Source organism: Phacochoerus africanus, chromosome 14 (genome assembly GCF_016906955.1).
Source record: "Phacochoerus africanus isolate WHEZ1 chromosome 14, ROS_Pafr_v1, whole genome shotgun sequence".
NCBI lineage: Eukaryota > Metazoa > Chordata > Mammalia > Artiodactyla > Suidae > Phacochoerus > Phacochoerus africanus.
Genome location: NC_062557.1, coordinates 17725129 through 17751224, shown reverse-complemented (window position 1 = coordinate 17751224; position 26096 = coordinate 17725129). Strand labels below are relative to the sequence as shown.

General features: G+C 41.7%; 1 protein-coding gene across 1 annotated transcript in view; it reads right to left on the bottom strand.

Annotated features, from left to right (window-relative positions):
- The window catches only part of NSF (N-ethylmaleimide sensitive factor, vesicle fusing ATPase), a 164566-nt gene that overhangs the window by 9837 nt on the left and 128633 nt on the right, over positions 1 to 26096 (bottom strand). Inside the window, 2 exon segments of the mRNA XM_047756839.1 lie at positions 18017 to 18096; positions 20475 to 20541. Of these exon segments, the coding sequence (XP_047612795.1) occupies positions 18017 to 18096; positions 20475 to 20541 (147 nt within the window).

Sequence of the window (26096 nt, the reverse complement as noted above, 5' to 3'; positions counted from 1 at the left end):
TAATTATTATTCAAGAAATTGACTAGCAAAAAAATCAAAGACATTTGTCCGCAGACCTTTACCAAGCTCCTCGGTGAATATGGAGCAGACCTTGTATGCAGAGGGAGAGGGCAGAAGAGATGAGTGCAGTCCGGTGTGGAAGGTGGAGGCACTGCACGCAGGGTGTCACGGCAGAGGGCAGAAACAGCTTCTCCGGAGGAGCAAGACCCGACTGAGTCTTGAGGAGTGAGGAGGTTGATTAGGAGATGAAGGGGCGGGACATTCCAAGCCAGAAGGAGCCGAAATAGATAAACCCCAAACAACGAGGAAGACTGGGGTGGTGGGGTGATTACAAACACGTAAAGACACATAATAAACAGTCACAGAAAAGTGGTGCTTTGACACTCAAGCTATTTTCCAACACGAAATTCTAGCTGTGAACCTAGGAACACATCCCTGAAGCCTCGGAGATGCCAAAAGCCACGCAGACGGAGATGTCTTCATTACAATGAAAGGTAATGGCTACTCCGCTTTTTCCCTCGGGTGGGTTTTCAATGTTCCACGGTCCCTAATTCACACTCCCTCGTCGCGCCCCTCGCTTCCGGAGGGCACTGGCTCTTACTCATCCCAGAAAGCTGGAACGGCCGCTTTCCTAGTGATCCTTTCTTACGTTACCACTGGCTCGGCTCCTCAGAGTGTTGAAAGACTGGGAAATGTAGAGCCACTTCTAATGGAGACGCTAATTTATGTTTTGCTTTTCTTCTTGTTTAACGAGACTGCAGACGCTGTGGAGAGGTCATGACCCAGGCAGGTTCAGGCCTTGACGTGTAAGCCTCTTCTTTAAGAAAAGACCAAAAAACATTACCAAATAATTAAATGGCGCTGGGTCATTCTGTATATTAATTAGTGGTAATACTTGGGAGGAAGCGTTCATGGAAAACCAACTCTCAGTATATTAATATATCACATTGGAGAACATTTTGGAGAAAAAGCTGCCAGCAGCATGAAATGGGAAGGCCAGCTTTCAAAATAAAAGTAGAGGCGTTCCTGCCGTGGCTCAGAGGTAATAAAGCTGACTAGAATCCATGAGGATGCAGGTTCGATCCCTGACCTTCGATCCCTCAGTGGGTTAAGGATCCGGTGTTGCTGTGAGCTGTGGTGTAAGTCACAGGCGCGGCTGGGACCCAGCATTGCTGTGGCTGTGGTGTAGACCAGCAGCTGCAGCTCCCATTCGACCCCTAGCTTGGGAACTTCAGTATACCTCGGGTGCAGCCCTAAAATAAATAAGTAAAAAAATAAAAGTAGAGCTCCATCCAAGAGGGGAATGGAACGGCTACTATCCTGAGTATGTTGTGCCAAAACATGCCCCTTGATGGAAAGGAAAAAAAAAAAAAAAAAAAAGGCAGAGTGGTAACTTTACTTGGAAAAAAATTGTTCCCAGCAGACTCTTTACTAAGATTTTCTAGTCCTGATGCAATAAAGAAAAGGCCTAAATAAAATGACTATCTGCCAATCGGATTATGATAAACATTGTTCCAAGGTTAAGTAAGTATTAGTTAACTAATTCTCAGTACCATAAGAAACAACTCAGGTGAAAACATTACCATGAAAAAGGCAGGGCTCAGTCAGGTGTTGATCCTTCAAAAAAACACTTCTTTACATGATGAAGAATGAACCAAGTACTAAGCAGTATCTAAGCCTTTTGCCACACAAAGGACTAACCAGATAATCCACACCCTTTCATAGGTCCTGTCCATTCATTGGTCCTAATAAACTGATTTGTAACAAAAGTTCATGTGGAAGAAAGCTTCCCCCCCTTAAATAAAAACGCCACCAGTATAATAATGCAGTGAAATGGAAGGACTGATTTTAACCTGCTAACGAAAGTAAAGTCAGTTATGCAGTAGAGAAAGGCCAATTCTTTCCATATCACTGAATATCCATATTCAATGCTAAGCAAGTGGCAATACATCCCTGGGAAGAAGAATGGACTGTGAACAATTGGAAACCCTGATATGGATTAAGAAGTAAGTTTAAAAGTGTAACTCACAACTGCTGTGTGCTGGGGGCCTTAAACTTTATTTTCTGATTGTTAGAATTGGAGGCTTTTGTAAACGAAATTGAAAGTTTTCAGAATTTAGAATTTATAAGCCCCATTAAGCAAAAGATCAAGTAATTAGCTGATCAGACCACTAACATGTATGGACTCTGCTCAGGTATTTATGGAATTAATGAGACTTGATTTGTGCCTCCAAAGTGAGTACAATTTAGCTGGGGAGAGCAAATAAATATTTAGGGACCGCTACCAAGAAACACGCCGGCAAATACAAACAATGGCTGAGGGGACACTGCCTGCGGAGGCAGCTTCATCAGCATGGGGCCATCTAGGAAGACTCCTGTGGTACAGGAGAGACGCTGACAAAGAGGAGGCCCTGGAAGAGAAGGGACGGGTCCCCTACCTCCTAATTCCTCTGTGGGTGGTAGAAGCAGCAGAGCTAAAGCACTCAGGGCTGAAAATTAAATCTTTTCAGAGAGATGGGGAGTATGCAGCCCATAAAAGCAAGACTCAGAATGCTAAACTAAGGAAGGAGATTTAGTATAAAAAGCAACAGGAAACTAAAGACGGTGCTGGAGGAGGAAGGACATGATGAAGAGAAAGATGATCCTGGCAGCCTCATGCTGGGCGGTCCAGCGCCCAAGAGAAAGTTGCTGCTGGAAAGACGCGGTCTCAGGGTGAGCGCGCCCAGCGAGGATCTGCACTTCTTTGCTGCCCACGCTGTCCTTTTAAGTGCAAGCCCCAGGTGGGCAGAAAGCAAGAGAGGAGAGGCAAGTCCCCTAATGGACAGGTGGCTTTTGGTGCCACAGAGAAAGCACAGGCTCCATCATTCATAGCTGGGTGGTTTGGGCTCCATTACTGAACTTTCCAGCACCAGTCTCCTCCTCAACCATAACAATGGGATTCAAAATCCTACCCACCTGTCAGAATAGAGCAGGAGATGAAGAATGCTGGGGAGGAGAGAGCCTTTGCCGTCGCTGTTGGAGGAGGCAGGAATGAAGGAAGTGAGAGCCTTGAGAGGAACCTGAAAAACCGTGCGGCCTGGGATGTCAGGAATGCATGGCATCAGGTCGGGCACCTGAGAACTCCTCTCTTCCCAGCAATGCAGGGCCCTGGCAGCCAATGGGTACAGATGGCGCTTTCTCCCAGAGGCCCAGACTCCCTCTGCCACAGTGCTAGAAGACGAGAGCGCCAATCTGCAGCTTCACCAGGCCTTCGGCGAGGCCTGAAACTAACGATCACACACCCCTCGGAAGGAGCCAGGCGAGAGTGGGGGGCCTCGGCAAGAGGCGGGGGCCTTGGAGCAAGAAAGCAGCTCAGGGCTGAGGGTGCAAAGCTTTCCTGGTCAGAGGTGCTTCAGACCATCCTTGATCTTAGCTTCATCTTTGAAAGGGGAGTAGTAACGGCTCATAGACCTTGTACAACTTTGCCACTGCATTTATTTGCAAGTCTGAATCCTATTTCTAGTCTATCAACTCCCTGGGGGCAGAGCCCATGTTTTCTTCATCTCTGTCCCTGCAGTTCTTAGCACAGCACGCCTGGCGCACAGCAGATCCCTCCCTCTGCCTGGAATGTTCTTCCCTTGTAGATCTGCATGGTTCTCTGCCTCGGTCAGGGCTTTGCTTGAGTGTCGCCTTTCCCACCAGAGCTACTCCCACCCATGTTTAAAACTGCAACACCCCCTCCTCATCTCCCTTATCCTGCTCTTCCCCCCAGAGTATGGACTACCTTTCAACATATTATGTCTTTTTTTTTTTTTTTTTGCCATTTCTAGGGCCGCTTCTGCGACATATGGAGGTTCCCAGGCTAGGGGTCTAATTGGAGCTGTAGCCGCCGGCCTACACCAGAGCCACAGCAACGCTGGATCCGAGCCACGTCTGCAACATATACCACAGCTCACAACAACACTGGATCCTTAACCCACTGAGCAAGGCCAGGGATCGAACCCGCAACCTCATGGTTCCTAGTCGGATTCATTAACCACTGAGCCACGACGGGAACGTCCCTTTCAACACATTACATACTTGCCTCATAGTCTTTTTTCTTTTTTTTCTTTAGGGCCACACCTGTGGCATATGGAAGTTCCAAGGTTAGGGGGCAAATGGGAGCTGCAGCTGTCAGCCCACATCACAACAACCCCAGATCCGAGCTGCCTCTGGAACCTACATTGCAGCATGTGACAACCGCCAGATCCTTAACCCACTGAGTGAGGCCAGGGATCGAACCTGCATCCTCATGGATGCTAGTTGGATTCTTAACCTGCTGAGCCACAACGGGAACTCCTCATTTACAGTCTTTATTTATTTATTCTATTTACTGCTGGTCTTCCCTTAAGAGTACAGGCCTTGGGTCTGGTTTTATTGATGTATCCAGGGCTAGCATAATGCCTTGAACACAGTAAGAAGTTAATACATTTGTGTTGAAGGAATGAATGCATAGTGATCTCGGCTATGTGGGTTTCAAGGGCAGCAGATCACCCCTTCCATGTTACATTTTCTCTTCTGGCCCTGGAAACATGCACATGAGACCAAACGTTCATCTACAGTTTCAGAGAATCTGTACCTCTGAGCCCCAAGTGCTGAATGTTAAGATAACAAGTCGATAAGGCTTAAAGTCAATCTAGAATGAATAGTATGTATGATTCGTTTACTATATAAGAGACAAAGGCTGTCCTCTTTCTTTTAGCTAGTCAATCACTAAGCTATTCATAACTATTCATAATAGAGACTTCTCTAACAGAGAAGATTCATTAGAAGCCATTAATTTAAGCTAGAGAGATAAGTATTATAAGCATCTCCTACGATGCTTGGTTTCCCCAAACCAAGGGAAAAATTTGACTCCTGTTAAAAACAACCAGGAGTCTGGACAGTGAAAGGAGAAAGATGGGATCTCTGCAAATGCTGCATGCATTTCTGATTTCTTATGCTCAAATGTCTGTGACTTCTTCTTTTTTTTTTTTTGTAGTTAAATGTTTAAGTTGAATACCAAAGGAAGGATGTTTCAAATAAATCATGCTACAACGAGGCAGACAACTACACTTTAACTCTCCATTAGATTTTACCCTGAAGCAAATTCTTAGTCTCCCGTCTTTGTAACCATCCTCCTGGTGCTGCAAGTAGGGCAGAGGACAGTAAGGAGGGGAATTCATGATGCAGAAACTTCGCCCCCAATAATTTTGTTTTTTTTGTCTTTTTGCTATTTCTTGGGCCGCTCCCGCGGCATATGGAGGTTCCCAGGCTAGGGGTCCAATTGAAGCTGTAGCCACCAGCCTACGCCAGAGCCACAGCAACGCGGGGATCCGAGCCGCGTCTGCAACCTACACCACAGCTCATGGCAACGCCAGATCGTTAACCCACTGAGCAAGGGCAGGGACCAAACCCGCAACCTCATGGTTCCTAGTCGGATTCGTTAACCACTGCGCCACGACGGGAACTCCCGCCCCCAATAATTTTAAGAAATTACTATAGGCAAGAGCAGACCACTCTGGGATATTAAAGAACACGTGAGTACCAGTTTATGAAAAAGACACAGAATCATCAGATTTTTCTCCTCAGAGTAGCTCTGAAAGCTTACCTAGTTCTCTCCTTCTCCACCCCCCTCCTGCTATTTTGTAGGTGAGAAACCAGGGTGAGCTCTTGCATCCAGGCAGGGAGCTGAAACTAGAGTTCAGGCCTCACTGACATTTCTACTATGCTTTGCTGTCCATTCTAAGTCATGTAATTTTTTTTAATTAAGTAATTTATTTTTATTTATTTATTTTTTGTCTTTTTGCCATTTCTTGGGCCGCTCCCTCGGCATATGGAGGTTCCCAGGCTAGGGGTCTAATCGGAGCCATAGCCACCAGCCTACGCCAGAGCCACAGCAGTGCGGGATCCGAGCCGCATCTGCGACCTACACCACAGCTCATGGCAACGCCAGATCTTTAACCCACTGAGCAAGAGCAGGGATCGAACCCGCAACCTCATGGTTCCTAGTCGGATTCGTTAACCACTGCGCCACCACGGGAACTCCATAAGTCATGTAATTTTTAACTTAGATCAGCCATGGCTGATCTCTTAATTATGAACTGGGTAGATATATCACATAGAAATTATGACCTTTGAGTTCTTAGGAGAAAAAGGTTAAATAAATTAAGAAAATGAAGATGTACTGATTGTGCCACAGTATTCTTAGCGCCCAAAGATTTTGCAGGTGCTCTCTCATTAGAAACTTAACCAAGATCAGCAAATCCAAACTCCTTGGCCTGGGACTCCCAGGAGATTTTCCCTACTTCCCTCAGCTTATAGCTTGATTATTTTAATGACCCCGTGGCTCTAATCAGGTCAATTTCTTCTTTCTCATTTGATTTCTACCTGTACGACTTTTATCCAGAGCATTCCTCTTTATTAAAATGTTTTCCAGAGTTTCCTACCAATTTGCAATTGTCTCATATGTTCAAGACATTTCAAAACGTGCCTTCTCACCCCATTCTGCCCTCATTTGACCCCACATGACCCAGTTTATTCCTTGAGGTGCCAACCTCTCAGAACATGGATTCAATGTGCCCAGTTAAAACACTTCACTTATCTGGAGGCCAATTTGCTGGACAATTTCAACTATCCAGAGCATAGCCAAGAACCAAGAAACACGCGAAAATTCTCTGACTTCTAAAATTCTCTAACTTCTAGAAGAAACCAAATAAATGCGGCTCAAATGACTTTCCTCACAGGGAGGGCCAACTTATCCATTAGGCACAGTGGGCGCAGAGGCCAGGGCCACAAAAACATTCTAATTTCTTCTAAAGTCTTTGGGAGTTCTGTGGCTCAGCAGGCTAAGGATCTGGCATTGCCACTGCAGCAGCTTGGGTCACTGCTGTGGTGGGGGTTTGATCCGTGGCCTGGGAACTTCCACATGCCATAGGCATGGCCAAAAACAATCAGAAAAAGAAAAGAAGTTTCAGGCTGAAGAAAATATTTTATTTTTTTATTTTTATTTTTTATTTTTTTGGTCTTTTTGCCTTTTCTAGGGCCGCTCCCGTGGCATATGGAGGTTCCCAGGCTAGGGGTCGAATTGGAGCCACAGCTGCCAGCCTACACCAGAGCCATAGCAACACCAGATCTGAGTTGCATCTGCCACCTACATCACAGTTCATGGCAACGCCAGACCCTTAACCCACTGAGCAAGGCCAGGGATTGAACCTGCAACCTCATGGTTCCTAGTCAGATGCGTTAACCACTGCGCCACGACGGGAACTCCCTGAAGAAAATATTTTAAGTACCAAGGTTAGAAAATAAAATTTTTAACTTTTTATGGCGAAAAAGACCCACCAATGTCATAATGTGGTCCTGCTCAGAGGAAAATGCCTCATCAGGGCCTAGTTATTCTTACTTTATAGATAACTCAGGAGGTCTGATGGTTGCCTGTTTTATTCCTTAGTTCACAGCTGACAAGAGGCAGCAAATTAGAAGAGGGGGACTGTCAGAGGCAGACAGGCTGGCACAACTCACCTGGATTCTGCAAGTAGAAGCTGATAGCAAAAACCATTAAAAACGAGAAAAAGCACCAAAAAACCCTCAAAAAACAGGGCCCACTGGGCCTACTTAATGACCGCCAGGGCTGAGTCCTCTACATTCCAATAGTTCCTGCATAATCGCCGTGTGATTATGGTTGTAATGATGATCCTGACTCATTACCACAGTGCTTTTCATACTTTGTTTCAGACACCAAAGATGTATGTAGCGTTTTTCCCTCTTTAAAAAGGCTAAAGTATAACAATTGATATTTAAAGACGTTAAGCTTCACTCATTTGGAAAAAATGCAGCCTTCGATTTCTTAGGAATTCCTATTCCTCCCTCCAGTGAAAGTGCACATGCCGTATGAAGCCTAAGATGAGCGACTGTACACAGAACGTATCCTTAAATTCCCAGGTATCGGTTCCTATGTACATAATAAGCATGTTCTAATTGTGGTGCAGGCATATCTTTCACCATCTCTCCCCGCTGCTGCAGAGCTGGAACTCATCAGAGGACAATGGTCCTGACGACGCTCCCTTTTGCTCATCTTTCCAGACCAAGAACTACTACTTGTGAAATATCTGCAGATTTTTCTCAGGTAAAATGGACCATACTTTCCTCTATATTCCACTGGAACTCACATAACTTATAAAACCTAACTACATATATCATTGTCTCTACACACCTTTCTCCCTCTCTAGAAAGAGACACCAACTAGCCTGCATATAAATGAGAAAAAAAAAAAAAAAAAAAGCCCTCCTAGGTGGATGAATCAGAAAAAAGTAGTCTTCTGGGTCTATGTAGCCACCCTTGTCCCCATTCCCTAAAGCTCCAGCACTTCATATGAGTGAAAAGGGACCCCTTTCCCTCTTTCTCAGGGCTAGGGTTGCCAGATAAAGCCCTGAGTGTAAGTATGTCCCAAATAGTGCATGGGATATACTTACACTAAAAGAGTATTTGAAATCTTTCTGAAATGCAAATTTACCTAGGCATCCTATATGCTTATCTACTAAATCTGGCAACCCTACTGAGCTGGGCAGTTTCACACACTAGGGTTCTCACCTCATAGGATAAGCAGAGTGTGGGCCGGATGTTAACCCCCACTTGCTACTTGACCTTGGGCATAGCTTGTGCCAAAACTGTACAACTGGATAGGCAGTCCTGGATTATGAGCTTTTTGAGGACAAGTACCATGTATTATTCATCTTTGTTATTGCCATCACGTAGAACAAAGTTTATTAACTGTACATCCTAATAAAAGCATATATTCCTTTTTTTTTTTTTGTCTTTTTGCTATTTCTTGGGCCGCTCCCACGGCATATGGAGATTCCCAAGCTAGGGGTTGAATAGGAGCCGTAGCCACTGGCCTATGCCAGAGCCACAGCAACGTGGGATCCGAACCGCGTCTGCAACCTACACCACAGCTCACTGAGCAAGGGCGGGATTGAACCCAAAACCTCATGGTTCCTAGTGGGATTCGTTAACCACTGCGCCACGACGGGAACTCCCTAAAAGCGTATATTCCTTAAAGAAATACCTCAAACTTATATTATTATTTCCAAGGAGATACCTTTGGATAGAAAAGTAACTTCCCATCTCCCTCCATGAAGCTTAATACAACTGTCACCACCTATCTTGGTCAATCTTGGCCACACTGGCATCATTCTACCATCCTAAGTCCAGCCTGGAAGCACAGCACTGAGCTGAAGGCCAGGTGCATGTCTGAGGACAACTCAGAGGGTCAGGAGGCATTTACAAGCTTTTCCTCTCAGGACCGCAGGGTGTTTTACACACCAGACCTTAAATTAAATCAGTCTTAGACAAAATAAGCTTAGATACAAAGGTAGATTCATTTACCTGTTGGGCAAGCAGGAAATTAATTGCAAAGAACTGGAATTTTGACAGTTATACTGCTGAGTTAAAAATGAAAACAGTACATACGGTAAGTTTTAAGTTTTTCCTGATTATAAATAAATGCTTGCTACAAGAAATAATGAAGAAAAACCCAGCTATAATCATACTGTCTAAGATAGTTGACATTAAGATGGAGAAATAAAAGAACTTCCTTTTACTTTTGTTTTTAATTTCACTCTTTAAAAAAAATCATTTTTTGGTACATTTTAAAATAAACATCAACTTATGGACTAATAGGAAGTTCCCACTGTGGCTCAGTGGGTCAAGAACCCGACTAGTATCCATAAGGATGCAGGTTCCGATCCCTGGCCTTGATTTAGTGGGTTCAAGAGCCGGCATGGCCACCAGCTGCCACATGTGTGGCTTGGATCTGGCACTGCTGTGGCTGTGGTGTAAGCAGGTGCAGCTCCGATTCAACCCCTGGCCTGGGAACATCCATATGCCGAGGGTGCGGCCCTAAAACAAAAACAAAACCAAAAAATGCTTATAGAATAATAAATGCATTAAAATACTGGGAAGATGAGCTCAAATTTTTTCTTTTTTTTCCCAAAACATCTGGAGGCCACAGGTATAAGGGGAACCACAGAAAACAATCTTGGGAGTTCCCATTGTGGCTCGGCAGAAACAAATCTGACTGCTATCCATGAGGATGCAGGTTTGATCCCTGGCCTCACTCAGTGGGTTAAGGATCCGGCGTTGCAGTGAGCTGTGGTACGGGTCACAGATGCAGCTCGGATCTGGCATTGCTGTGGCTGTGGCATAGGCTGGCAGCTATAGCTCTGATTCGACCCCAAGCCTGGGAACTTCCATATGCTGTGGGTGAAGACAAAAAAGACCAAAAAAAATTTTTTTTGGGGGGGAGCATAAATCCTCCAGTTCTTTTTTCTTTCTAACTGAAATCACACTTGGAAGGATTAAGTGGAAGGTGATTTGATAGTGATGCAGGCAGTTTCTGACACAGGCTGAGTTTATACAGAGAACAGGTCACTAGCTGGATGGCCCCAGAGCTTTTCATCTCACTGCTCTCACTGGTGCTTCTCCCTGTCCTTCCGTCCCATTATTCCTCCTTATTCTGGGAACTGGCACCCTTCTTCCACTTGCTCCAGGGCTGGCCCAGGCAGGGTCTGTAGGAGCAAGACTGCGGGCAGCTGGAGGGGAGGGAAGGGAAGCTGCTTTGCCCTTTCTTGCTGACATTTCTAGGGCTGGTTTCTTCTTCAGCAGCTGCCTGAGTCTAGCTCTTTTGATAAAGGTTGGTTACTCTGTTGATTTTATACATTTTTGTGTGTGTGAAGAAAGACAGAGTCAAGAGTTTTCTTTAAAGTGAATAAGAAACTAACAATTGAGTTGTGATTTGCAATTTACAAAGAATTATAATCAACATTTATCTTATTTCTCACAACGTAAATATTAGTTAAATATTACTGCTGTTCCTGTTTCACAAATGAGAAAATTGAGGCTCAGAAGTTAAATGACTAGATTCGAATCTAAGTCTCCTAACTCCTGGGCTCTTATTTACACTGCCAATGCCAGTTCTATGTGTAGTTAAGACCCATCATCTTCGAGATGTCCACTCAACAGATATTATCATCTGCATGTTCTAAATAGGTCTGGAAAGAGAAAGAGAGAAAGGGCAGGAAGGAGAGAGGGAAAGGAAGGAAGGAAGGAAGAAAGGGAGGGAGAGAGGGAGGGAGGAAGGAAAGAAGGGAAGGAGGGAAAGGAAGGAAGGAAGATGGGGCGGGAGGGAAGGTTGGTCTAGGCAGATTATCTGGAACTTTCCTTGCGAAAGGCCCTCTTTCCATTCTCCAAAGCGGGAGGTTAAGCAGGACTGTCAAGACGAAAACATGGTTACAGACCAAGTTGTGACTTAAAAAGATGATGGCCTTCTTCCTTCTACATTCCAGTAACTATCAGGACAATTGAGGGACTGTTCTGGACCCTTTGTTGGCTCAAGTTCCCCTTGTTAGGTCTTCTTACCCAATGGTTGTTATGCCACAAAGCATAAGCCCCTAGGAATCTCCAACCATCTGTGTCTTTGTTTTGGGGACAGGAAGGTAGGACAGAAGCTGTGAAATGCTACTCTGTTCCACCTTAATTTAGAAAAAAAAGAGGCACTTTGGTCACAAGCAATGGGTGGCTACAGGAAGAAGGAAGCAGGTGGTCCAATGCCTGGAGGCTAAGGACAAGTGTAACGGGTAGTGTCCTCGGGGTCTCACAATGGCCAGAAGCCCCAGCCCTCTCTCTACTCCTCACGTTGCTGAACTCTGAAATTCCTGTCTCTACTTCATTCCCCCTTTTACAACGGGAGCTCCAACCCCATACCAGAGTATTTGTCTTTGGATTTAGGAAGCGTCTATATTTCAGGGAATGGGAGATGAAGAATCAGGATGTCCCTATTTCTTTCCCCACGACTGCAAATGAGGGAAGTTGTACCTGGACCTTCCAACTTGGACCTCTGAACGCACTTTCTGTGGAAATTTGCCATATACAGTACTTACATTCTCTAGTTTTCCTATCTTACAGGCTAAAAAGGTTCTGTGGACTATCTAAAGGCACCTCTTTTCTTAAAAACAACAACTGTGATTTCCCATTTCTAGTTCTGTACAACAGACTTAATAAAATACTAACCCTCTAAGAACTTTGAAACAGTAATAAAAAGGAAGAAATAGAATCTTAGATGTCAATCTCTAGGCTCCAAGCAATGGGAACAATCAAATCACACAGGACAAATGTTCACCATTTTTTTAGGATAGGACTCTATAAACTGATTTTTAAAAAAAATTTATTTTATTTTTTTGTCTTTTTAGGGCCGCACCTGTGGCATATGGAGGTTCCCAAGCTAGGGGTCTAATCGGAGCAGTCTACGCCAGAGCCATAGCAATGCCAGATTCAAGCCACGTCCGCAATCTACACCACAGCTCACGGCAATGCTAGATCCTTAACCCACTGAGCGAGGCCAGGGATTGAACCCACAACCTCATGGTTCCTAGTGAGATTCGTTTCCGCTGCGCCACAATGGGAACTCCCGGATTTTTTTTTTTTTTTAATAAAATGATTCTTTACAAATGACATTCTCTGTGGACAACAGCATACTCCTACTTTTCAGTAACTATGCTTTTCACTGTAAGGCATTAATACCTTCTATCTGTGCAGTCCACAGGCTTACAGAGAGCTTAGGTTAGCTGGCTGTCAACGGGGTAGTAAGGCAGGAGGAATTATCTCCATTTTACAGATGAAGAAATAGGCACAAAGGTATTAAGGGACTAGTTTAAGGCTATAAAGCCAGAAGATGTCTCAGCTAACAAGGCTCTAACTCAGGTTTTCTGCCTCCAAGTCCAATACACTGAGTAAACGGTATAGACAGGATACTCATAACTGGATTCCCAGCCTCATGGACACTACTGCGATGGTGTAATCAAGATTTCTCCAATGCTGACGTCATGTCATGGTAATATTTTTAAGGCAGTGAGAGAATATTTTGTCTCAGCGCCATTAGCATTTCTCTATGCTTAAAGTTTAGATATTTAATTCTGAGTTATCTGAAAATGACATGTGTATATGTATATATAATCCATGTTATAATTTTTGTATTAATTAATATGCATTATTGATGTGCTCTACCAAAAAAAAAGTCACCACAAAAACATGGTTTTATTTAGCAGATACTTTAGCAATATTTTATAAAAGGACCTATCAAATTTCTTTCACCGTTTTTTTTTTCCACGTATTTGAAACTATCCTACACACACACACATTCAACTTACGTAGAACTTTCTGAGATAATCTATGAAGAAAAGTATACTTCTAGAGGATTTTGTAAAATATAGTGGCCATCTAATATCACTGACTTAATAAATGGGAAAACTGGGCTATAAACTGCCAATCATCACACAAATTTCAATAAAGAAGTCTAATGCAAAAATCACAACATCAGTGATTACAATGAATGTGTCTGGCAAAATGACTACACCTCTTTCCTAAAGTGGTTATATATCTTATTGAGTCATATTGTAGTCATTAGCCAGAGTTAATTTTGAACAGATAGACAGAGAGATATTCATGTTTAGGCCTGCATGATTTGGAGTCTCTTCTATTATCTGCTCATTTCGCCAAAACAACCTAAAGCCGGAAGAGTTGCTTAATATCCCCAAGAGTTCTCAATAACATATCTCAAGTAAGACTGCGCTGAGATGTCATACAAGGATTATAGAAAAAGCAATCTTGGAGTTGCCGTTGTGGCGCAGTGGAAACAAATCCAACCAGTATCCAGGAGGATGTGGGTTTGATCCCTAGCCTCGCTCAGTGGGTTAAGGATCTGGCGTTGCTGTGAGCTGCGGTGCAGGTAGCAGATGTGGCTCAGATCTCACACTGCTGTGGCTGTGGTGTAGGTGGGCAGCTGTAGCTACGATTTGACCCCAGCCTGGGAACTTCCATATGCCTCGGGTTCGGCCCTAAAAAAAAGAAAAAGCAATCTTGAAACCCATGGAGAAATAAAAATGTCTAAGTTCCAATAAAGAGTTTACTAAAAGTCTTATTGGTTCACATGTTACACATCTTTTTCACTCTAAGTCCTACTTCTTTTTTATCAGGTAATGTTCCTAAGAGCCAGAGCAGCGAGGACATTGTTTTTTTTAACCAACTTTATTTTTAGCTAAAACTCTAACAACTGTTAGATCAGAGTTCTATCTTAGTAATATTGCTATGAATCTGGAGCGATATTCTTTTGTAATAGTTTATAGTTTCCCAAGAGTTTTCCAAGTGGTATGCTATGAATAAATGATAAGTTTTCCAAGATACTAGTTCTCGTCAGCCCTTGGGAAGGCTGGGTGGCACTGGTGTGGCTGCACCTCTGGCCAGCTGTGAATGGCCTCATTCATTTACCCAAGTACATCATCAGATGTTATTTTCTAAATGCCATGACAGGAAAAAGGCTGGGAAGCACTGAAGTGAAAAAGGAGTAGTTCTCCCTAAGTTACAAGATTTTTCTGGTACATATGGATGACATGGTCTTCCAAGCCGGTTCCCCAGAGTGTCAGGTAAACCTAGCATGAAAGCAGTCAGGTGAATGGCTTAACTACTCTCACACTTGAGGAAACTGGGAGTTTCTTTTCAGGCACTTTGTCTCCCCTCCCAAAAAAACCCAAAAACCAAAAAACAAAAAACAGACGGTGCCAGAAGAGACTTATGAGGAAAATAAGAAAGCAACTGGTGCTGCAGGTTGCAGGAAGATTTACCTGGCCTCCCTGCTTCCCTACTGCCTCCTCCTTGACATGAAGACTAAGGCTTTCATCCTCCTGATCCTGAAAAGCACATTCCCCTCGACTTCCATAAATCTGCACAACTTGAAAAGAGCCCCAGTGTCATCAAGTAAAAGAGATGGCTTCAGGAATCTCACTGGAAGGAGGGGTGCCTTCAAGCCTCTCACTGCTAAGCCGGACATTTCCTAACACTGGACAAATTGTACGTCCAGCTCAGGGAGGGTGAACTGCAGTGGTCTTTTACCCTCCAAGCCAATTGTTAGCTTTTCACAGGAATCAGCAGGGAAGCACATGTGAAACCTCTGTGGTGACGGCAAGCACCCCCATGCCTTGTGTGACTCTGCATGTAGATGAAGCAGGCTGGGAGCTTGCTAAGCTACTGCTGCTGAGTTCTCAGAGCAGCCCTTTTCTCCGGCGTGGCTCCCTGCTGGGACAGCCCTTTTCAATTTTTCTATCCCCCCTCGATCTCTTCTCCCGCAGAACACAGGGAAACTTGATTGAAATAAAGACCTAGGGAACATGTTTTATTTTCTCCTGTTCAATCCATTTTAGAAAAGCTTTTAATTGGTTTTAAAAAGATGCTAAACAAAATGTGATGATGTTTTTCAGTCTTCATGAACTACGGATACCACTTTTTATACTTTCAAAGGGCTAATAAATCAATCATGAAATTAACTCTCAGCTAAATTTAAAGCAAATCCACTGAATACAGGGTTCATTAAAAATCTATGCATTTACTTAGAAAAATTTAAAATTCAAAGAAAATTATCCTAGTGACTGAAATCTGACTTGCATTTTTAGTCCTACACTGAAAATCCAAGACCAAAGCAATCACAAAGGGAAAAAAGGAAGGCCTGTGAACCAGTTTTAATAAGCCAATTTACAATGAGGGAGGGAAACGGAGGAGGGGGAGAAGGAGAAAAGAGAAGATCTTGATACCTAACAACATGGTGTCCCTGAAGGGCTTCTTCTACTGAAGCATGTACACACATGCACACGCAGTTTTTCTAGGTGAAGGCTGAATTACAACAAATGCGAAACTAAGGATTCTGTGACTGATATGATTACTGCATTGCACGCATGTACAGTTCCTCTGTTTAAAGAAAAATACCTACACCATTGCTGTCTTCCTGACAGCGATAACCTTACAGCGTTCCACCAGTTTATGCGTCTCTACCACATTCATATACCTTTAATATTTAATTGAAAACATCTGAAAAAATCTACACGCTAATGGTTTGGTAAAGTGAATGCTTCTACTTTAGAATGACAAAACAGCCATGATATTGGATCAGCCTGAAAAATTTCCCCTTATTTTCCTGAGAGAACTTTTAAAAGCAAGGTGGTAAAGAGAAAGCACATTTTTATTGTGGTAACTATATGCCAATTAGAAATACTTTAAACATTAATTTCTTCTGCCACTCACTCACTTATATAGCAGGTTATGTAGCAGTCCCGGTCAGAGTACCAAATTCTGATTAATAACAGGCTGGTAGTCTCTGAAAAGAGAATCCCTGCCATCTCCAATCAGTAAGGCGGCCAGATGTTTTACTTCTTACATATTCCTCCATCCTTCCTTTCCAATACTTAGAGAAATTTGCTCCACATCCCTTTTTAATGATCCAACTCCCATTTCTAAGATTTTTTTCCCCAAGCTGGGCCACGTACCTTGTGTGCTCACTCCTTACATCTAGCTCGATTATAGACTCCTCCTTTCATCATTTAAGTAGCTTCCAAAACTATCGATCTAGCTGTCTTTCTGTTTATTTTTGGCAACACTTTATTAAGACATAATTCACATAACACACAGTTCACTGATTTAAAATGTACAGCTGAATGGTTTTTAGTAGACTGCAACCACCACCACGATCAATTTTAGAACATATCCATCATCCCCAAAGAAACTGGCAGTAGGCACTTCTCATTCTCCCTTTCGACCCCTCCAGTCCTAGGCAACCACTGATCTGCTTTCTGTCTCTATAAATTTGCCAGTTCTGGATATTTCATATAAATGGAATCGTATGTAATATATGATAGGTAGTCTTTCGTGACTGGCTCCTTTTACACAGCATGTGTTCAAGGTTCATTCATGTTATGGCATGTATTAGCACTTCATTTCTTTTCTCTTTTTTTGGCTGTGCTTGCACATGTGTATATTAATTTATTTATTGAGGTTATTTACTTTTATTTCAACAGCTTGAGATATATCTATCTACATATTTATTGAAGGAATCAGAAAAGGAAAATTATAGTCATTTCCCTAATTTCAGCTTTAATATAAGCTAAAACTCCAATGCCTAGGAATGATAGTTCATGGAAAAATAATTATAAAATATCCTTTCACAGTGCTTATGTGTAGTAAATTTTCAAGGTTTAGGTTATGTTCCTTTTCACTAGTCTAGGAAAAGAAAAAAAAAACTCCTAGAAAATCCTGACCTCCTAAAAATTCTTTACCTTCAAACACACATATAATTTTAGCTGTTGAATTAAAAATTAGATTCACCAGCTTAACATTAAATATTTTCCATATAGCTGAGTTTACATCTCTAATTTCAAATATGAGATTCCCATACAGACATTAAGATGTTTTTTAAGTTAGTGCTTCACTCCTTTGTATCTGCCTTTGATTGGCATTTCTTCAAGGGAATAGAACACAGAACCAATCAAGAGAATTTGTGTCTTGTGTCATAGCCAAACATGCTCTGGCAGCCTCTACATAATTAGTATTTTTAACCAACCCTCATAGGTTAGTTTAGATGTGTTATCAAAATCACCAGTCACCAACAACCACATCAGTAAAGATGTAACCACACGAACCAAGATACTAGATATAAAAACTCACTCTTCAAAAGTGCCAAATGACACAAGAAAAATAACTTAAGCTCATGTGTAAAAATTAAAAACAAAACAAAATTCCCTATAGGACATAAATTTCCCCAAATACAATTCTTAGGAAAACCTAAGAACAATAAATGAAACAAATGGAGACATGTTTAATCCTTTCCACATTAATATCATATATTAATTTAATATCTCTTATGAGAGATGGAAGTGGGGTAGGGGTGTGTAATATGGTGGTGAAGTTATAAAACAACAAAAGAGAATACTAATTGAAACTGGGATTTTGAGATCCTCAGAAAAGGAACGAAAAACTTCTCTGATTACTTTTAAGAAAATCATTTACCTTAAGACAGAAGGCCTGATCAGATGACCTTTCAAAATCCCTTCAACATGAGAGTTTTACATGCTTATTCAGAGAGTGTACCAATGTATAATTTACTGGAAAAACTCTGTGAAAATGTTCCTTATATTATTTTTACCTGAGGAGGTGCTTTTTTCAGTAACACAAGAAGAGCCTGCAATACCAGATTAGAAAATCGAGGGCCAATAGGGACATAATCTGGAAGAGAAGCATTGTTATTGTTTAGAAATTCAACATATATGTGCACATATTCCAAACATTCAGATTTTTCTGCATCAACAGTCCTAAATAACAGTCATGCAATTAATGCTCAAGAAAAAATATCACCAGGAGTTCCCTGGTGGCCTAGTGGTTAAGGATTCAGTGTTGTCACTGCTGTGGCTCAGGTTCGATCCCTGGCCTGGGAACTTCCGAATGCCATGGGCATGGCCCAAAAAAATAAAAATAAACTTTTTTTTTTTTTTTTTAAAGAAACATCCTTGAACTGAATCTCAGCCGCAGCTGAGACCTATGCCACAGAGGAGGCAATGCTGGATCCTTTTAACCCACGGTGCTGGGCTGGGGAGTGAACCTACATTTCTACAGCAACCCAAGCTGCTGCAGTCGGATTCTTAACCCCCTGGGCCACAGTGGGAATTTCAAACACACATTTTAAAAAAGAAAAAGATCTTCAATAACTTAAATGCTTAAAATGATACATAAAGTGCTTCAACTATCCATTTTGAGTTCATGGAGACATCTTGGTCTGATATTCAGAGACAGTTTTTTTGTTTTTTTTTTTTTTAAGGGGGGAATACATCTCCAGGTGTACTTACTAAATATTTCCAAGAAATTACTACAAACCGTGGCAATACAGTAAGTGCACAGGTAACAAAATATGATACTAGACAATGGGCAGAGGCAAGTAATGATAATGTAAGGAAGGTGCTTCAATATAACTGAAATGATGGTAAAGCCACTAAGACTGGTCCTCAGAAGGTAAAGAACAGTGAACTTCTCAAAGAACTTTCTACTTGTTAAACTTCAACCAATCCTTCAAGATTCAACACAGTTGACACCTGCTTAGCCTTCTCTGCATGTTCCATATGCATCCTTGCTCTGTGCGTAGAGCTGCTGTCAAGGCAATTGCCTTCTGAAGTCAAAAACGATCCTTCCCTTTTCTGAATATCTAGAACACATGGCACATTCTACTTTGTATTAATTTTTGTCAATGTATGTGATAATGACGGCATCTTACTACTTATTTTTCTGAGCCGCTAGTAATTCTAGCACAGTGGTAAGGGGTCAGCAAATGCTTAATGAATAAATGAACAAACAAGTAAAGATAATAACTATTCACACAAGTGAAAATATACGCAGAGGGCACACATTCCTGACATAGCAGTGTTGCTATGACCACACATCTCAATTGTGTTTAGATAAAGGAATTTACACAGAGCTATGAGTATGTGCCTAAAAGCTTTTAAAGAAATAATCCCATAAACTGAGCTAAAATGTATCAAAAATAGCACACCAAAAACTCAGGTCACTAGATAAAACTATCAATTTAAGAAGAACTTACAGATATACCTGCTTTGCTTTATAACAAACAGTGTCTTAGGAAGGAGGAAATAAATAAATAAAGGAGGATGTAAAGCCAACGTCTGAAAATCATGGGAAAAATATAGCAAGAATAGTTAACGTGGAATCATTACTAGAGCATTCTGGACCCCTTAGAAGGGGTTAGTTGATCAAGTGTTGGCAGTATTTTCTGACGTTTATTAAGTTAGCAGATGAGGTCTATTTCAATCCAGTTGATTACAATACCTTGAGCCATTGTTACAAAGAATTTATTCCAGATTTATTTTGGGGGGGGGGCGATGAAATAAAATGTAAGTGTAACGACACTGTTCTGGCATCTACTTGTAGAATCTATCTTACAAGCTGAGTATACGAACTGTCTTCATCCTTGCTGTCTGCAGGAGTACACTTAAACTTAGGAGATGTTTAACAGACGTTTTTAAAAATTACTTTAGAGCACTTTTAACTTTCAGAATGTTTGCAACAACATTTACCTCATTTTTGTCTTTACAATTACTTTGTGGGATAAGTAAGGAAGAAAATACAGTCTCTGTTTTATATGAGCAGAAACTGAGGTACAGAAAGTTTAACTTTTGCTCCAGGTGCTACAGGCAGTCTGTAGATTTTACCCACTCCTAAATCCTTCTTTCTTTCATTCTATCAAAGTTTACAAGTAGAAGCTCTGTAGAGGTAGTTCAGAGATATTTTATCTATATAGCAAATATATCCATTAAAGAAAATCATTAACCATTTATTATGGGCAGGGAACTCTGTGGAAGATACAAAATAACGTAAGACAGGGCCCTTGTAGGAAAGATGTTTATAACCTAGTTATGGTCATAAGATGGATATAAATGTATTTATACATTTATACATGTATTTATAAATACCATCGTTGACTTCAGATATAAGGTTTTTCTACTGCCTTACTGTTTATAAACACCTGTATTTTTCTCTTATGACACATTAGCTGTAATGTGACAAGGACGGAACCAATGGCAAAAGTTATGACTCACCAAGCAGCCTCTCAATGTCATCCACAACTACACAACTGAGCTGGGATTTGTATGCATCATCAAAGATCTAGAAGAAAGCAAAATCATTTATTATCTTACTGCCCACCATAATTACAGTTTCCAAGAAGAAAAATTTAGTTAATGCTGACCAACCAACGCTCAAATAAAAGATAGTAAAACACAAATTATTTCAGAGTACACAAAATTAGAATTTGATATTAGGATTTCAGAATGTAGAGAGTGCTTTCACAATTTAAAAATGAGTCAAATGAGGCTCAAAGCGGTTAAATGACGTGCCCAAGACGTCACAGTTGGATCATGGCTGAGCAAGGAGCAGGGGAATGCTGTTTGCAGCTCCAAGAGCTGGAAGTGTCACTTTGGCGCATGCTGAGGAATAGCAGGAATTAATCAACTGACAAATCCATCAAGTTTATCATAATGGTCTCTCCCGTCTATGTCAGGAGCATGTCTTCAGTGCTGTGACTCAAGAGCTAGAGAGAGCCACAAGTGTCGTGTGGAATGAAACTGAATATCTGAAATGGAATATCGTCTGATTATAAGAATTGTGGCCTTGTCAAACAGGAATAACACTGAAAACACAGAATTCTGTCAACTCAGATCAAACCATAACAGCCAAAGTGTTTACAAAAGAATTAAAGTAAGGTATAAAGGATTAGATAGATGTATCTTTAGAACTAGACAAAAGATAAGAGCACCTTAAGATAGCAAAGAAATGCAAATTCCTTTGTGTTGAAAGGCTAGGTTTTAAATTATATAATTCCAAAATACTGAATTTTGATTTTGTTGACCTCCCAATTAGATACACAATTAGATATTTTCTATGTTCAAAAAGTCATTCTCAAAGGTGAACAATAAAAAAAAGGCGAAACAAAACAGCAACTCATGCTGACAATCTAGATGGTAAGTTCTTCCCCCAAACACTGTCTATTAAGGTAGGAACCGTCTTCCTTAGTATTCGGTTTTCAGGGTCTGCTGCCTTACTGGTGCTTAATAAATATTTGCTGTATGCATGAACGAATGCCTCTAATTGCTTTCCTTTGCACCTCCCAATTGTGTCAAAAATCTCACCTACCCTTTCATCTTTGGCTGTCTCCTCGCTGGATTGTGAGGTAGATAAAAACTTTATTCATGTTCTCCCCGGTACCCAGCATAGATGAGTATTTAGTAATAATATTTGCTCAATGGATTCAATGGTTGAAACAACACAAGTTCTAATTCCATTTGGCCATAAGTCACTTGTCTCTCTTCTTCAGTATAGCATTTTACATATTGATTATATATTATGGATGCACTGTATTCTTCCCTATATTATACTAGATTGTAAGCCCTTTGAAGGCAAGTACTACTGAATTCATTTCTGCATGCTCATATCACTTAATATGATGCTTTATCAGAAAGTAATCAGCAAATACATACTGAAGGAATAAATTTAAATTTACACATTAAATTCAAGTAGAAATATCACGTAAGCAGCAGATGATGCAGTCAGGACACGGAGATCATCCTCAGGGGATGATTGCTGAAAATGAGACGGATGAGATTTTCAAGGAAAAATGGTATAAACGGAAGAATAAAGGGCTGAGGACTGAATCTTGGAGTGTTGTCCTATTCATTCATTCAGCAAGTATTTTCAATTCCTGTTATGTGTCAAGCACTAATGAAGGCAATGGAGCCAGTAATGAATTAATAAGCCACAGCAACTATAATAAAGCCTGACACTTTTGTGTTTGAGGAAACACAACATGATGTGGTGTTGACAGCGAGGCAGCTGTGGTAGTCACTGGAGATCCCATACACATCCTGGTTCTCTCTCCGGCACACAGTAGGACTATAGCTCCTTACCCTCTCTTAAGTTAGCAATGATTATGGAGTTTTCTTTGGTTAGTGAAATATGAGTGGGAATATATCACTTTCTGAAAGGAGTGCTGGATTCACCATACGTCCTCTACCCTGCCTTGGCTGTCATGGAATCACATGTGAGATGTAGCCTCTATTCCCTATTAGCTTGAGTCTCAGGGGAAACTGCAGCAGAGTCTGCCCTCTGAATCATGACGGACATGTAATGCGAGCAAGAAATAAACTTTGCTGTACTGAGCCCCTGAGACTTTTGGAGCTGTTCATTATTGCAGCATAACTTAGCCTATCATGCCCGATATAAGAGCGTATGAAGTCAACGATGGTCGCCTAAATTTAGGAAGTGACATTCAAGCTGAGACCTGACGGATGAACAATTCAGTAGAAAACAGCTGGGAGCAACTCAGTAGAAAACTGCTTTTTCTAAGCAGACTGGTTATTAGGAGGCACAAAGATGAGAAAATTCAGGAGCGCTGCAGGAACTAACATACAGTCAGTAAGAATAAAATGAAGAGGTGTCAGTGCCGGTGCTATGTGTGCAGGGGGTGGTAGGTGAGAGATGAAGCGGAAGAGAAATGGAAGAGACAATGGAAAAGTTGAGAAGCAGTTCCACTGTGGGTTCCTTGCTATTTTTTGAGGACTGGACCAATACAGTAGCCAGTGTATTATCTTACAAACGGAGGTGATTTCAAGGAGTCACTGAAAACAATGCTTTGCTCCTTAAAACATTTGTTAAGAATTCTACCAAAGGCTCTGGTGTGAGCATAGGATTCTGTCAGGCTGTAATGTTGTGGATTAGAGCCACATGGGCCCAGGACATCATGGACTGGCTACTTAGAGTAGTTCTACATTTTTCCCGAATCAGTCTTTCTTCCTTTCTCAAAGCTTGTAGAGCTTACTGGGCTATAACTTCACTTGGGACATTGCTGAGGTCTAAACTGATGATAAATTTGTTTGTAATCTCACCAACTTATCTCGGATACTGTGATTCACAAGGCATTACAAATCACTTCACAGCTGGCCGCATGGCCTACCTATAACATTTTAGAAGAAAAATACCTACAGCAGCCATTTAAAGCAGTTTTTTTTTTTTTTTAATAGACAGCTCTTAATGTACTCATTACTACCACAGGGAGAGGAGCACTCACAGCTAACTCTCTTAACAACATACTAACCATGACAAAGGCTATGCTATTCCAGTTGTAACTTGACCAGTTTCAGTTGACTCTGCTATAATTTAAATACACACACACCTTTCACTCCTTACACACACATTCTTTTCCATATGTAGTCACTAGTGTAATATAAGGTCATCACTCTTCCCCCGAATCCATGCTTTCTGCCTAGTCTCCTCAGCCTCTTTCATTCTAAATAAGGAGATATTCAGATTCGACTGGCAAGTGTATGCGATTAGCTGTCAGACTAAAATCTAAGTGAGATATTTACATACTGAGCTAGGAAGTTCTACCATAACTTTAGGTAGATAAACCCAAAAAGGAGGAGAGGTACTAGAAGGAAAGAGGCAGAAAAAGTAAAACTATACAAACTGCCCCAGCTAGAATACAACAACTCAAGTGTCAAACTTGCCATTAGCAACAGCACACAGCAAATATGCAGTGCCTGCTCCAGACCAAATGCCAAAGCAACATTTAGCTAGGTGGGCTGAAGCTGGGGCTCATGGTGGTATCTCACAGACTCTTTAAAAAATTAACTTAGGAGTTTCTTTTGTGCTGCAGCGAAAACAAATCCGACTAGGAACCATGAGATTGCAGGTTCGATCCCTGGCCTTGTTCAGTGGGTTAAGGATCCAGCATTGGCGTGAGCTGTGGTGTAGGTCACAGATGTGGCTCAGATCTGGTGTTGCTGTGGCTGTGGCACAGGGCAGTAGCTGTAGTTCCGATTTGACCCCTGGCCTGGAAACCCCCATATACTGTGGGTGTAGCCCTAAAAAGTAAAAAAAAAAAAAAAAAAAAATTAACTTAAATTCTGATCCTTTCATTTAGTGAGACTGAAGTATAATTGATGCTCAAGTCTTTTCTTGCTGGAGAGGTTATCAGTAGGGGATCACAGAAGTTACCACACGAACTAGGATCCCTGAAAGGGGGGAGCTGTTAATAATCACGCTGGGACAACAGGTAAAAACCATGGCTGCACAGGGCAAAGTGAAATGTATGGTCATCCAGGTTCTATCAGGGTATTTCCTGTAGAGCAGGTAAAATTATCAGAATACACACACATATTCTTAGAGTCAGGTGAGAAGTCTGAAAGAGAAGGCTAAAGGAAAAGACTGGGAAAAATGGAAGAAAGAGTGTGGAAAAGAGCGACAGCAAATAAAAAAAAAAAAAAGAGTGACATCAAATAAATAAATAAATAAATCAAAGAGTGACATCAGGGGAAAAAATGAGAAGCCCATCCTAGAAGATAGACTTGCCTGGTCCATTTCTACCTGTGGACATTATGAGAACTGGTGCCTCCCCTCTTATGTGCAAAGGCAGGTAGTGGGTCATCAGAGACCCATCAGGCTCAAGGGGAGCCTGGGCTTGAGGCAGGGGGCATGCCAGATGCACGGTGAAAAGAGGTGTGGCGTTCCAGCCTCGGGAAGCTTAGGGGCAGGCTGACTGTGGTCCTCAAGGACTCCGCAAGCTCTCAAGGCACAGAGCCCGCTTCTGGGCTGGAGACCACCTGTGTGGAGAGGTGGGGTGGCAGCTGCAGACTCTGGAGCCTACATGAATACACGTGGGTACAGGCCAGCATTAGCTCCACGTTAATCCCAGCCTTTCAGAATCACAAACCACAGCAACGTGTGTTCTAAGTAGATCCTGTCCTCCATTTTCTAGCACCTCTTTAGTGCTATGAGATAAGTGAAGCAGAATTCTCTGGTTCTTTTGGGGCTGAAAGAGTTCATCTCTGTTCTGAAGGGGCTGGCATGAGGTACCTAGTTAGTAGGAATCTGATGACAAGAGGAATGTGATGACTTAGAAAATCCCTAATGTAGTTAATCTGTCAGCAATTAGTTGAAAGCATACTCTAATCATATTTGGTAGCATATAAAAACGTAAATGAACAAATTCAAGTTGGTGCTATCAGTAATAATCTCGAGTTTCTAAAAATAGCTTGGGAGTAGACCAAGCCAACATTAGCCGTCTTCTAGTGAAACTGCCTCGGGAAGTGGACCTCAACTTTTGGCAAAACCCTAAAGCTTCCTGGAATGACCTTAATATCCCTTATTTGTTCTCCCTACTTTTCAGGAAAAATTCTTACATTTTCATGTAACATGAGCCACAGAATGGGGTATTTTTAATAATATAAAAAATCTCAAAAGTCTAAAAGTTCTACTAAAGATCTGCACCATTCTCCTTTGTGTGCCAAACAGATACAAATGTCAAAAGATAAAGTGTATTAAATAAAAACAAGTGCTCACCCCCCCACCCCCGGCCCCAGCAGTACAGGGGCTTGTGGTCACTTCCGGGGTGTCCACTTTTCTCAGTTAATAAATGCACCATCTTCAACAAATCAACTACATGATATATTAGGATGTTAACCAAAAACATCCAAATTCTGTTGCTTAGTAACTGCTGTCAAAAGATCCAATTTCCAGCTCTGCTCTTTGTATGGACTAAACCATGAAAAGAGGAGGATTAGGCACCATGATTCTGTTCTGTGCAGACTACAATTTGCAGTGGGATTTACAGGAGGATATTCAAAGAAGATTATTTCTTTCTTGCAAAGCTAGTGGAAAGGAAAATT